This window comes from Parasteatoda tepidariorum, chromosome 12, assembly GCF_982258835.1.
Source record: "Parasteatoda tepidariorum strain Cologne lab strain chromosome 12, Ptep-v5.0, whole genome shotgun sequence".
In the NCBI taxonomy this organism is placed as follows: domain Eukaryota; kingdom Metazoa; phylum Arthropoda; class Arachnida; order Araneae; family Theridiidae; genus Parasteatoda; species Parasteatoda tepidariorum.
In genome coordinates, this window is record NC_141766.1 from 47,542,185 (window position 1) to 47,556,787 (window position 14,603).

General features: G+C 30.8%; 1 protein-coding gene across 1 annotated transcript; it reads right to left on the reverse strand.

Moving 5' to 3' along the window:
* Window positions 1-2,284: 2,284 nt before the first annotated feature.
* Window positions 2,285-3,079, reverse strand: LOC147801086 (uncharacterized). The gene is made up of 2 exons (XM_087155744.1): window positions 2,848-3,079; window positions 2,285-2,619 (listed from the first exon to the last, which is right to left on the reverse strand). The coding sequence occupies exons 1-2, from the start codon at window positions 3,077-3,079 to the stop codon at window positions 2,285-2,287; spliced, it is 567 nt and encodes a 188-aa protein (XP_087011870.1).
* Window positions 3,080-14,603: the final 11,524 nt, after the last annotated feature.

Genomic DNA, 14,603 nt, shown 5'->3' on the forward strand with positions numbered 1-14,603 from the left:
AAAATTTTCTTCATTTATTTAATTTAACAAGGAATTATCTTGATTTTCGAGTACCGCGAATATATCTTCTATGGAGTTTCATCGACGGGATTATTATTTAAGAGCAAAGTTCCAAATGGGGCATGTTTTTTGAAAACTGAATATGCCCCAGTGCAACATCTTTCCTAAATAACATTGCGTAACCGTTAGCTAATGTATGGCTGGACGCTTATTTATTAAGTAATTAAACGATGTTGCAGATTGAACTGTCTTCCTTTTTTTCGGGGGAAGGAGGGGAAGTGCGTGTTTTTGATGAGTTGCAAAAAGAGAATCTAAACAAAATTACAAATTAAAATTATTTTCTTTTAGAACTGGAGTTGAACAGCTGACCCATTTTTTGGTCAACGTTTCTTAATGTTCAAGTTCATAGCCTTGTGACCTAGGACCTTGTAACCATAGCCCAGGAGCGAGCACTGTCATCCTAAATAGATGCTGAAACAACTTGGCATTCCACGACTTATTATTTCAAATAAAATAAGTCAAAAGGCAGCATCTCTCCAGAATAACATTAAATATGACAGGACTCTATTCACGATGAACGATACTTCCAACGTAGAATACGTTTCTAAATAATATTTGTCAAAGGGCATTTCTCTCGGAAAAAAGTTTTTCTATTAGAGAAAAGCATAAGCTACTAATCAACCTCCAAAACTGGGATTTTTAGGAATATGTTTAAACATTTAATCTCATTAGTGACACTATTACCCTAAGATGATCTTAGTGTGTGAACATTGCTAACCTGGACAGATGTTACAACTGTAGCCAATAACTTCAAATAAAATTGGACACAGAGCAGCATCTCCCCAGAATAACATTACTATTTTTTTGCTGACAAGGCTGTTATCCATAAAAGACGACACTTTTGAGTCAGAAAAAGTTTCAAAGTAAGATTTGCCGAAGGGAATCTCTTCAGAAAAACATAACTTATTTGAGGAATGAAGTTATGTTAAAAACATAACTTCCTTTTGGAAACATAACTCTTCTATTTTCCTATACATTAACCTCCAGTACTTAGAATGCTGGGCCAATGGGTGCTAGGCCCATATCCGAGACTTCGTAGGGTCCAACTACGCCAGGCGAAGAAATTCTGTGTAGTAAATGGTGCCTGATGCACATTAAATCTGTCGAGTCGCAAAGTCCTCCATGTTCCCATAACAACTCAATATCTCTGAGGGTAATGGGTTGAAGCTATATCTTTCTCTGATTCAGGTCAAAATTACTATCTGCGAACGAATGAATGGATGTATGAATGGGTCCGCCCTATAAACGGGTGTGACAAAAGTCGAATTCTTGGCCATAATTGGCACCAATTGAAAACAAGGACAATCGCACCCCTCTGCCTAAACAGGCATACGTCAACAACAACAACAGCATGAGATTTTATTGATGAAACTATTACTCTAAGAGAAGCTTCATGGATGAACATTGTTATTTCAGAAAGAGGATGCAACTCAGTCAAATTACTTCAAATAAAATCTGACTCAGAGCAGCCTCTCGCCAGAATAACATTACTTTTTGATGAAACTGTTACCCAATGAAGACGATTTTTTTTAATCAGAATGGTTTTGAAAACAAGATTTCCCAACAACATCTTTTCTGTAAAACATTAATCTCTTTAAGAAGGACATACGCTAAACATCAACCTCCCGAATTAGGGTGTTTAAGAATACGTTTAAACATCTGACTTTATTAAAACATTTATTTTGTTTAGAAATTCTTCATATGCTCAAATGAATTTTTGAAGGATTATATATATATATATACTGCTCAAAAAAATTAGGGGAGCAAGCAAAGAAAGTAAGAAAGTCGTGCGAGACATCCACAGAGCTGCATGAAACGGATAGTGCATACGTATCAATGCACGATACAGAAAAAAAGACGTAAAAACATACGGAATTAATCTTTAATTCATGGAAACTATGGAAAAAAAACAAAAAGCTGATTTAAGGCAACAATTGGTTTACATGTAAACGATAAAAAAGTAATGTTTGGAAGTGATGCAGTACTGTTAATAAGGCATGTGGTCTCCTCGAACAACTAAGACTGTTGCACACCTGTTTCCCATGGATGCGATGATGGTATCGATGAGAGTTCGGGGAATACAGTTCCACTACTAAAGAAGGGCAATCTCCAAGTCACGGAGAGTTAATGGAGGGCTTGGTCTCGCAGCAATGCGTCGCCCGAGCACGTCCCAAACATGCTCGATTGGATTCAAGTCAGGAGAGGGTGTAGGGTATTCCATACGTTATATTGTTTCAGTTTCCAGCATGCTCTTCACAAGACGAGCTGTATGTGGTCTCGCATTATCATCTTGTAAAACAAAGGAATCACCAATGGCTGCTGCGTAGGGTATGACATGAGGTCTCAATATCTTGTCTGCATATCTGCGGACCGTCAAAGTACCGTTCCGAATGATATGCAGGTCCGTACGTCCACCTATGCTTATTCCACCCCACACCATCCAACCAGCTCGTCTGTAGTGTGACCTTTCACGAATGAAAGTGGGGTTATTTCGAGTTCCCCTTTCCCTCCACACCAAAACACGTCGGGTGTCACTCTCCAGACTGAATCGAGACTCGTCTGTAAACAATACATGGCTCCAATCGCGTTGCTCCTAATCTTGATGTTCAGCAGCCCATCTTCTGCTAGCCGCACGGTGGCTCGAGGTCAATGGAATGCAGACCATGGGCTTACGAGCATAGAGACCTCCCTGATGGAGCCTATTCCGTATTGTTTAAGTGGAAACTCTTCGTCCTGTTGCCACGAGAAACTGTCTTTGCAGCTGAGTAGCATTGTCTGTTCTGTTACGACGAGCTGTTAACTGTATATACCGGTCATCAGCTGCAGTTGTTGCACGTGGCCGACCTTGCCCTGGCCGACAACTCACATTTCCAGTCTCCTGGAATCGATTCCACAGCCTTGCAACGACACTTCTGCTGACTCCAACAGCGTCCGCCACGCTGCGTTGTGTTTGCCCGGATTCCAGTCTGCCGATGATGCGCCATGCAATGGATTCAGGTAAATCACGTTGTTGAAACATTTTCAAGTCACCCTTTCTCAAAAACAGTAACTGAGAAATTAACTTTCTGAATTACGGCAGTGAAACAGACGTCTCTGCTACATCCCAATTTCTGCTCTTATCTTCTTTTCTGGTTTGTGACGTCATGAACTTTTATTTGCATATGAAGTTTTCTTCTTCTTTTTCCTGCTCGGTCTTACATTATAAATGATTACTTTTTTGTTACTTATCGGTGTAAATATTTGCGTAATTTCACTAAAACCATGTGCTCCCCTAATTTTTTTGAGCAGTATATATATATATATATATATATATGGGTCATTCTCACGAAAACTGTCATTTTTCAGTTCATAAAATCCCAAAAAGGTAAAGTGAATAAAAAGCTCTGAAACTTTTTATATTAATAGAAATATGTAATGGCATTATAAAGAAAGTATATATCCTATAAATTATACTTAATATTTAAATTAATTAATTTTTTAAATAATTAATAATTAATTAATTTATAATAATTAATAATCAATTAATTAATTTAATAAATACATTTATTAATTTAATTAATGAATTAATTAATTTAATTAATGAATTAATTAAATTAATTAATAAATAAATAAATTTAATAAATTAGTTTATAAATTTTTTAATTTATTTTTCAAATTAATTAATAAGTAAATTAATTATTTTCACTATTTAAAAAGTGAGGGAATGACACTAATAGTGAGGGAATGATATTTTATTTTAATACATGTTTTTATCTAAGTTACATCTACCTAAAGTTTGAAAATGATAACATACTAAGTATATCTAATATTTATTAAAATTTAGTCTTATATATTTAATAGTTTTTACAGGTTTGGGAAATAAAATTGGCTGTCACGAATTTAATAATATACTCATCTTGAATCATTCCCTCACTTTATACACTAGTGAGGGAATGACGAATTCAATAAAATTTAAAAATAACAGTTATTCCTAATTAATTTCTGAAGTCAATCACATACAATTATATTCATACAAGAAAGCAACATATAATTATCCACTTTCTCGATGAAGTTGTATTTTATTTTACTCTAAAAAATGACATGAGGGAATGACAAATGTAAAAAATTTTACCTGGCTTGATTCATTCAAATTTATTCCACAGCAAAGCTTCTTTAAGTTGAAGATGGAAACATACTGCAATTTTGTTCTATGATGCCAGTTGTTAACTTCTGAGGTTTTTATTAAAATATTTTTATTCTAAGAAGATTGCAGGTGATAAGAACATTGTTGTGAGGGAATGACGTGAAACACTGGGGACAAAGTTTAAAATAGTGCTGTGTTAATATTTTTATCAGAAATTAAATTTAAAATTGATTTTATGAATTCTATATTTCAGTATTCTGAAATAAAAAACACGAATTTGTAAAAAAAAAATTTTTATTTCAGAAACAATTTTTTTCTTTTTTTAAATCAGCAGTGGAGACAAGTGAGGGAATGACATATTGGTATATTTTAATCACCTAAAATAAATAAGAAATAAAAATTGATAATTTTATTTTTATTCTTTTGTTAGCTTGCAATCTGAAGGACACTTTCCCTGAATTTTTTTTTCGTAAGCTGTAAAACAAACAAAATATACTGGGGACATGAAAATGACTGTTTTTGTGAGAATGACCCATATATATATATATATATATATATATATATATATATATATATATATACGTATTGCTTGGAGCATTCTGCAAGTAACGGTGAAGAGGGATAGCACTAAATTGTAATAGTGTACTGCAATAAATCATCAACATCTGTAGGTCGACAGCTTAGGATGGGCCTTGGTCTTCTCCCAAAGTTTTTTCCAAGCTAACCGATTTAATGCTAGTGTTTTCCACTTTTTAGTTTTTAAGACCAAAGGGTCTTTTTAAAAGCCATCTACCCATCTCAAATTCGATCTGCCTCGATTTCGTGTGCAAACTGATATGGCATTCTAAAATCATAAATCTACTCAATTAGCATTTGCAATCCTTAATTTCCTGTATAAAGTACGAATATTCCATGATCCAATTTTTAAGTACTCAAAGCTTTCACCAAATCGTCTCCTTGTAGTCAGTCCGTGGTTTTTTTTTCGTCTTTGGATTTCGTAACAATGGTTTTTTTACAGTGAAGGGTCTTTTGCCCTACTCATGTTGCCATACTACTGGTTACCCATTTTAGTCGCCTCTTACGACATGCATGAGCTGCTGTGGGACTATTCTTTCAAACCTGGTCACCACACGGAAAATTGTAATAAATACTGCAATCAATTGTAATTATTGTTAATACTCTAATATTAACTCTGCGATAGCAATAAATTCTAATCCTAATTAATTTTTAAAGATAATAAAATTTTGGTGCTACTTACCTAAAATCATTCATGCAGGCCTCTCTGCATAGCGTATTATTTTATCTTGTCTCAACTAGACAAAAGCTCTATAAGTAGAATATATCTTAAGTGATCACCTTTCTGGAAATTGGTAACTTTGCCTACTCTGTAAGTCTTTCTTTTTTAATAGATCGAACGATGGAACAAGCATAACATCAATGATTCTAGCACAGATCATATCTTAAAGTACGTCTTTCTTGATCACATGTAATAGTGATAGATTTAACGCTAGAAAGACTGACATTTAGTATATACCTATATTGCCCAAAAGCAGTCAAAATGACAGGATTGTAAAAAAATAAAAAAGGGATGAAGAAATTTGTATAAAATTAATTTTTAATTCTTTTTACCTTATTTACAGTTATATAAAAAGTTATTAGTAAATATTAACAATAAAAAAATTATATGTTGTGCAAAATTCTAATAAATTGCGTCATTATATACATCAATGTTTTTCTAACTGAAATTAAAAGCATTCAAAATTACTTCTTTAGGCAATCTAGTGTTAATGAATAGAACAAGTAATGAGTTAGATGAAAATTTAAAAAAAAAACATTGTGTTTAGAGTTCTCATTTCATATAGACCAAACTTTGAGAATATCTTCAAACAGCAACTGGTAGAGTTTTAAGCTCTTCCAGGAAACTCCTGGTTCAAGCAGTATGGCAAATTTGTTTCTTGGACAGTCATCTTCAATATCTTCCAATTACTTAAATGAAATTCCATGAAAAAGTTTTGGACAAAACTGTCAGCTTAGACAGATGCTGAACCCCCTGTAACTTATTATTTTAAATAAAATAAGTCACAGGGAAACATACTTTTAAGATAAAAAGGGTTTCAAAATAACATTTGTTTTAGAGCATCTCTGCTAAAAAAAATATGACTCTTTTGAAAAAAGACGCAAGCTGTACATCAACCTACGAAACTGGAATATTCAAGCATATGTTTAAACATGTGATTTTAATGAAACTGTTAACCTAAGAGAATCTTCATGTTTGAACAATTTAATCCTAGACAGAGGTTGCCACAGTGACTTATAGTTTCAAATAAAATAAGTGACAGAAATACATGGTTCCCGAATAACATTACTTTTTTACGAGTTGCTTACAAGAGCGAAAAGACATTGCACAATCTATTTATTATAAATAAAAATATTTTTGAAAAGACATTTGTTTGCTGCAACCCAGAGGTAATTCAGGAAATTTACTAAATATCTATTCAAAAAAATAATTTTGGAGTAATTTAATTAAAATTATTTTAGGAAAAAATATCACTATTCACAAGAAGTCCTACCTTTTTACGTTTCTTTGTGTCAGTCCTGGATTCTATGTTGGATTTACGTTTGTTACGAGTCATGGATTTACGTTTCCTTGTGTAAGTCCTGGAGTCCTGGATTCATGGATGTTCTATCACTCTGTGAACTATCTGTCCTTTCTGTGGAAGCAACGTTGGCTCATCTAATATAGTGCCCCTGAAAGCATGGCCAACCAACAATTCTGCACTATTGATACATAAAAATGACGAGTGTCAATCAGTTGGATATTGGAAAAAAAAATTTCTGTAAATAAACATATAAAAATTTCTTGAAATTTTTCTTTTAAATTATTGTATCTTTGACTCTGCTATCTGGATTAAAATTACACATTTAAAGAGAAAGATAAGAGAATTGAGATCAGAGGAAATAAAAGTAATACAATTCAGCTTTTACCATGATTATAGTGAAACACTAAATTAAAATTTAAAAACTCTAATGCTTGTAATAATGTCTGTCTTTAGTTTAATGCATTAAGCAGCTTTAAAATGAAAGCAATACAATTCTGATTTCCTCTTGAGGGGGGGGGGGCATTGAATTAAAATTCAGTGTTTCAAGATATAAAAAACTATCAAGATATGAAAGACGATAAAGATATGAAAATGAATAAATCATTTGTTAAACAATAAGTTCTGATTTTAAAGGCAATACCCTTGAAATATGTTTATTTTGTATATCTAGGTAAGTTCTCTTACAACTAAGAAATCACTTACCTCATTTTATCCATATTTCTTTTCAACAGGAGCCGATATTTTCTTCATTTATTAATTTAAACAAGGAATCATCTTTATTTTTTAGTACCACAAATATATCACCGGTATTTTTATTCCAGAGACATATTACAAATGGGGAATATTTTTTGAAAATTAAATATGCCTCAAAGCAACATCTTTCCTAAATAACATTGCGTAACCGCTAGTTAATGTATGGTTTGAAGCTTATTTATGAAATAACTAAATGATTCAAAGATTTATATTATGTCATCTTAAAATCATGAAATCTTTTGAAAAACAGCAACTTTTGAATTAAAGAGTAATCAATTTGAATTTTTCAGCTCTTATAACTGACATTGAACAGCCAATCTATGTTTGTATCTAAGACTGTCAAAGTTAATGTCCATGGCCTTGTAACTTTGAACATAACCCAGAAGACGTGGGAACTCCGGATTCAAACATCATGGGGAATTAGTCTTGTAGAGGATAGTGATAGGAGCGAATATAATCATCCTAGACAGAGGCTGAAACCACCGTGACATATTATTTGAAATAAAATATGTCACAGGGCAGACTCTCTCCACAATAGCATTACTATTTTGACGAGACTGTTACTTAAGGAGAACGTTATTTTTGAGTTAAAATTGTTTCGAAAGAATGATTTGTTGAACAAAATTTTCCTGGCAAGCTTTTATTTCAGATGTAACATTATAATTTTTTATTTTACATTCTTTATTAAAAATTTTTTCTAGAAAACACTTGTGAAGATGGAATTGAACTGAATACCACCTCCAGAGCCGCGGTTTTTAAGCTTGCCTTTAAACATCTGATTTCATTAATTAATCTATTATCTTAAGAAATGTTTCATGTGCACAAATGAGTTTTGTCTGGAAAAAACATTTACCTCGAATAACACTTGATTCTGTATTATATATTCGTATGAGATATACCGTAAAATCTTTAAAGAAGAAAACAATGAAAAATATGAAAATGACTGCTTAAGCTGACGTCGTCAAGTGGAACCAGCCCCGAAGGCTATAAAAGCACAAAACCTTTTCGTTCGAGTGAGAAATGTCTAAAAATTTGTCTTTTTTTTTACCCCAACTTTTGCAAAAGGTCCAGGACGAGAGAAAAGAGTAGAGTTTTGTATTCTGTTTTCTAAGTTATATTAAATAACAAAAATTCAATTTTGCTGCTTAACAGATATTAAAATTTCTTTTAAATTAAAATTTTTTTAATAAATTTTGTAATTATGAAGCAATAAGTTTAATGATCACAAATTCAAATACGTTTATAAATTTCTGGCAGTTTCAATTATTTAGATCATCAAATAATCGCAAGTTTTGAGAAAGAGTAACTGCGTAAATAGATGTATATGCAAAAGTTCTTTTTAAAAAATATTTAAAATATGATATTTTTCATTTACCTCTAGTCCAAACAATAGTAAAATCCATCTAGAAGCGTCCGATATGACTATCTTCCTTGACGGGGGTAACTTCCTTGTTTTAACTTAAAGCACAGTGAATCCCAGAGCAGCATCGGTCCACAATAACATTACTTTCTGACGTGATTGTTACCCAAAAGGATCTTATTGTGACACTAGGTTTTCAATATAAAACTTGTGTTACAATAAGATCGCTTCTGAATAACAATAATATGTTAAACATAAAAATAAGTAATGCCTCTTTCTCGGACTTTAGGGACAAATGCGTAATCACAAACATTAGACTCCTGAGACCTGTTTAAATACAAAAAATGCATTAATTATTCAAAAAAACTTGAATTAACTATGTCATTCTCATAAATAATATTTAAATTATCTAACAGTTAATCAACCTTTAAAAAGTATTAGACGATTTCATTGTTATACGACAAGTTCAAATTCGTCTATAAATGTATGAAATTTTTAAGGTACGGTTTTGAAAATGCGTATTGTTTGAAAAAATAGAAAAAGGCTTATATTTATTATTTCATGATATGGAAATAAAAATATAAAGAAAAGTAATCACATTATTCTTATGATTTTCCCTCTTTTTACTAGTTATTATTTTCATGTTTTAATTTTAACTTCATAATTAGCAATATTTACAAAAGCAAATATATCTCACTCGTAATTTGATTAGTCTGTAAGAAGATATTGTTTTTTTAATTTCTCCTTTGATTTTCTTGATTATGTACAAACCACTTTTATCCAATAAAATGCACGGAAATTGTTACCTTAAGAAGATGCTTTCACTGGGGATTATTCTTAAGCAACAGAATAATACCAAGTGTAACATGTCCTCAGAGCAACTTACTTTCTTCATTCTTTATTCTATTATGGCACTTAAACAGCAGAGTACCCTAGACTCACTGAAAAAAGGTATTCCAAAGCATTCATCTGTAATATAGTCTATTCAGTATTTCATTTGTAATTACTTCTAGATGCCCATCTTTTTCACTATCAATTCAGAATAAACTAATTACAAAAGTTTTCTCCTTAATTTTTCTTCTTCTTTTTTCAAAAACATTTTAAGTTTATAATTTTCCCAAATATTCAATAAAATTTTTAAAAAATTTTATCATTAGAAGATGTTCTCGCAAAATATTATTTTTTAAGTAGCAAAATAAGACCAAGTGTAACAACTGTCCAGAACAACATACTTTCTTCTTCTTTTTTCTATTATGGAGCTACAAGCAGCAATGGACTCTTGACTCACTAAAAAAGAAAATTCCAAAGCATTCATTTGAAATATACTCTAATCAGTATTTCATTCGCAATTGTTTATAAATGCACATCTTTTTCACGCAAAATTCAAAATAAAATAATATTATCTTTTTCCTGTAAATTGTTTACTTCTTCTTTTCACTGATACTTTAAATTTATAATTTTAACAATCATGCAATAAAATGTTGAAAACATGTTATCCTAAGAAGATGTTCACTCTTGGTAATATTGCTTAACAACTGAATAATACCAAGTGTAACATCTCCTCAGAGCAACTTACTTTCTTCCTTCCTTATTCTATTATGGCACTTCAGACAGCAGTGTACCCTAGACTCACTGAAAAAAGGTATTCCAAAGCATTCATCTGCAATATAGTCTAATCAGTATTTCATTTGTAATTACATATAGATGCACATCCTTTTCACTATCAATTCAGAATAAACTAATTACAAAAGTTTTCTCTTTAATTTTTTTACTTCTTTTTTCAAAAACATTTTAAGTTTTTAATTTCCCCAAATATTCAATAAAATGCTTAAAAATTTTTATCATTAGAAGATGTTCCCACAAAATATTATTTTTTAAGTAGCAAAATAAGACCAAGTGTAATAACTGTCCAGAATAACATACTTTCTCCTTCTTTTTTCTATTATGGAACTACAAGCAGCAATGGACTCTTGACTCACTAAAAAGGAGCATTCCAAAGCATTCATTTAAAATATACTCTAATCAGTATTTCATTCGCAATTGTTTATAAATGCACATCTTTTTCACGCAATATTCAAAATATACTAATAAATTTTTTTTCTTTTAAATTTTTTACTTCTTCTTTTCACTGATACTTTAAATTTATAATTTTAACAATCATGCAATAAAATGTTGAGAACATGTTATCCTAAGAGGATGATCACTCTTGGTAATATTGCTTAACAACAGAATAATACCAAGTGTAACATCTCCTCAGAGCAACTTACTTTCTTCCTTCTTTATTCTATTATGGCACTTCAGACAGCAGTGTACCCTAGACTCACTGAAAAAAGGTATTCCAAAGCATTCATCTGCAATATAGTCTAATCAGTATTTCATTTGTAATTACTTATCATTAGATGCACATCTTTTTCACTATCAATTTAGAATAAACTAATTACAAAAGTTTTCTCTTTAACTTTTTTACTTTTTTTTTCAAAAGCATTTTAAGTTTATAATTTTCCCAAATATTCAATAAAAAATTTGTTATCTTTAGAAGATGTTCCCACTAAATATTATTTTTTAAGTAACAAAATAAGACCAAGTGTAACAACTGTCCAGAACAACATACTTTCTTCTTCTTTTTCCTATTATGGAGCTACAAGCAGCAATGGACTCTTGACTCACTAAAAAAGAACATTCCAAAGCATTCATTTGAAATATACTCTAATCAGTATTTCACTCGCAATTGTTTATAAATGCACATCTTTTTCACGCAAAATTCAAAATATAATAATAATTTCTTTTTCCTTTAAATTTTTTACTTCTTCTTTTCACTGATACTTTAAATTTATAATTTTAACAATCATGCAATAAAATCTTGAAAACATGTTATCCTAAGAAGATGATCACTCTTGGTAATATTGCTTAACAACAGAATAATACCAAGTGTAACATCTCCTCAGAGCAACTTACTTTCTTCTTTCTTTATTCTATTACGGCACTTCAGACAGCAGTGTTCCCTAGACTGACTGAAAAAAGGTATTCCAAAGCATTCATCTGCAATATAGTCTAATCAGTATTTCCTTTATAATTACTTATAGATGCACATCTTTTTTGCTATCAATTCAGAATAAACTAATTACAAAAGTTTTCTCTTTAATTTTTCTACTTCTTTTTTCAAAAACATTTTAAGTTTATAATTTCCCCAAATATTCAATAAAATTTTTAAAAATTTTTATCATTAGAAGATGTTCCCACAAAATATTATTTTTTAAGTAACAAAATAAGACCAAGTGTAATAACTGTCCAGAACAACATACTTTCTTCTTCCTTTTTCTATTATGGAACTACAAGCAGCAATGGACTCTTGACTCACTAAAAAAGAGCATTCCAAAGCATTCATTTAAAATATACTCTAATCAGTATTTCATTCGCAATTGTTTATAAATGCACATCTTTTTCACGCAATATTCAAAATATACTAATAAATTTTCTTTTCTTTTAAATTTTTCACTTCTCTTTTTCACTGATACTTTAAATTTATAATTTTAACAATCATGCAATAAAATGTTGAAAACATGTTATCCTAAGAAGATGTTCACTCTTGGTAATATTGCTTAACAACTGAATAATACCAAGTGTAACATCTCCTCAGAGCAACTTACTTTCTTCCTTCCTTATTCTATTATGGCACTTCAGACAGCAGTGTACCCTAGACTCACTGAAAAAAGGTATTCCAAAGCATTCATCTGCAATATAGTCTAATCAGTATTTCATTTGTAAATACATATAGATGCACATCCTTTTCACTATCAATTCAGAATAAACTAATTACAAAAGTTTTCTCTTTAATTTTTTTACTTCTTTTTTCAAAAACATTTTAAGTTTTTAATTTTCCCAAATATTCAATAAAATGTTTAAAAATTTTTATCATTAGAAGATGTTCCCACAAAATATTATTTTTTAAGTAACAAAATAAGACCCAGTGTAACAACTGTCCAGAACAACATAATTTCTTCTTCTTTTTTCTATTATGGAGCTACAAGCAGAAATGGACTCTTGATTCACTAAAAAAGAGCATTCCAAAGCATTCTTTTGAAATATTCTCTAATCAGTATTTCATTCGCAATTGTTTATAAATGCACATCTTTCTAACGCAGAACAACATACTTCCTTCTTCTATTTTTATTATGACGATACAGACAGCAGTTGACCCTTGAGTCACTGAAGAAGATTACTCTGATGCATTCATTTACTATTTACATTAATCACTATTTTATGTGAAATCATTTATAAATGCTTCGAATAATGTTTTTCCATAATTTTCAATTCTTGGCTTGATATTTCCATCCTCAAATTTTAATATGTGACCTTTTGTGACATCATCTAAATATCGTTTTCACTTATCCTTCTCAACGGTGGTATCATTCAAAAAAGAACAATTTCATGACTGAAATGATTTTTTCCATTTTATAAAACTATGAAATTGTCTAACGCAAAATTAATTTTAAACTCTCTTTTGCTAAGTTGAAATATTTGCTTCAGTTTTAAGCATATTTGCAAAGCAAAGACTTCATATTTTAAAGGCAATCAGCCTGAAATAGGTTTATTATGTTTATCTATGTAAGTTTTCTTAGAATTAAGAAATCCTTTACTTATTGTATCGATATTTCTCGACAACAAAAGTCGATATTTGCTATTAACTTATTCTTTTTTTTTTGCGTACCGGAAATCATTTATATTTTAGTACCTCAAAAATATCTTCTAAGCAATTCCATTGACAGGATAGTTATTCAAAAGAGAAGTAGCCTCTGGGCAATATTTTTTGAAAATTAAATATGCCTCAGTGCAACTTTTTTTCCTAAATAACATTACGCATTAGTTAGTGAATGTATCCTTGGAAGCGTATTCTAGAAATAATTAAGCTACTAAGAAATTTATGTATTACTCCAGTGAAATATCTTGAATAAAATATATTCAGTGGTAGACGGATCATGGGTTAGAGTCCCCTAGCCGTCAAGCTAACCATGGGAGGTTCTCGTGGCCTTCCTTTCCATGTAACGCAAATGCGGCTTAGTTCCATCAAAAACTCCTCAACGAACGCACATTTCTCCCAATATTTGATTAAGGTGTCCCCTTTAATTCTGAATTAGGTTCAAATATTCAATGCTACGGAGTTGAACATTAGTGGTTGTAAACCCAAATAATTAGGTCGGCTGTTCAACGACATTTATAAAAAAAAAATAGTAATTTCCTCACGTTATCGAATTTTTTGCTGTGAGCGTACACCAGGTAACGGTTTCATCAAAAACTAAGAAAATTTCGCGAATTATGAGAATGTATTTTTTTATAGTACAATAGCAATAAATAGTATAACTGATTACGTTGTAACAGTAATAAAGTTTTTGTTCTACTTACCTTAAGTCATTTTCCAAGACAGAAATTACTGCGTATTTTTTTATCTTGATTTAGCTTGAGGAAAGCTCTATCAGTAGATTTAAACTCAAGTAATCACCTTTCTTGTATTGGTCTCTTGGCCAGTCTTCTCCCTAGGTTTCTTTAACTAATTAAACAATGGAATAAGTATAATAATAATTAATTCCAACATAGATCGTGCTTTAAAATAAGTTTTTCATTATCAAATATAAATATTATAAGCGAATGCTTAGAAGTTGATTCGTGAAAAACTTTCCTCGAATCTAATTTTCCTTTATAAATTATTTCA

What these genes read in the sequence shown, in the direction of transcription:
- LOC147801086 (XM_087155744.1), bottom strand. Translation starts at nt 3,079, where the DNA reads ATGTTTCAACAACGTGATTTACCTGAATCCATTGCATGGCGCATCATC. An exon ending in TATACAGTTAACAGCTCGTC is followed by an intron (nt 2,620 to 2,847) that starts GTAACAGAACAG and finishes TATTGTTTACAG; the next exon opens with ACGAGTCTCGATTCAGTCTG.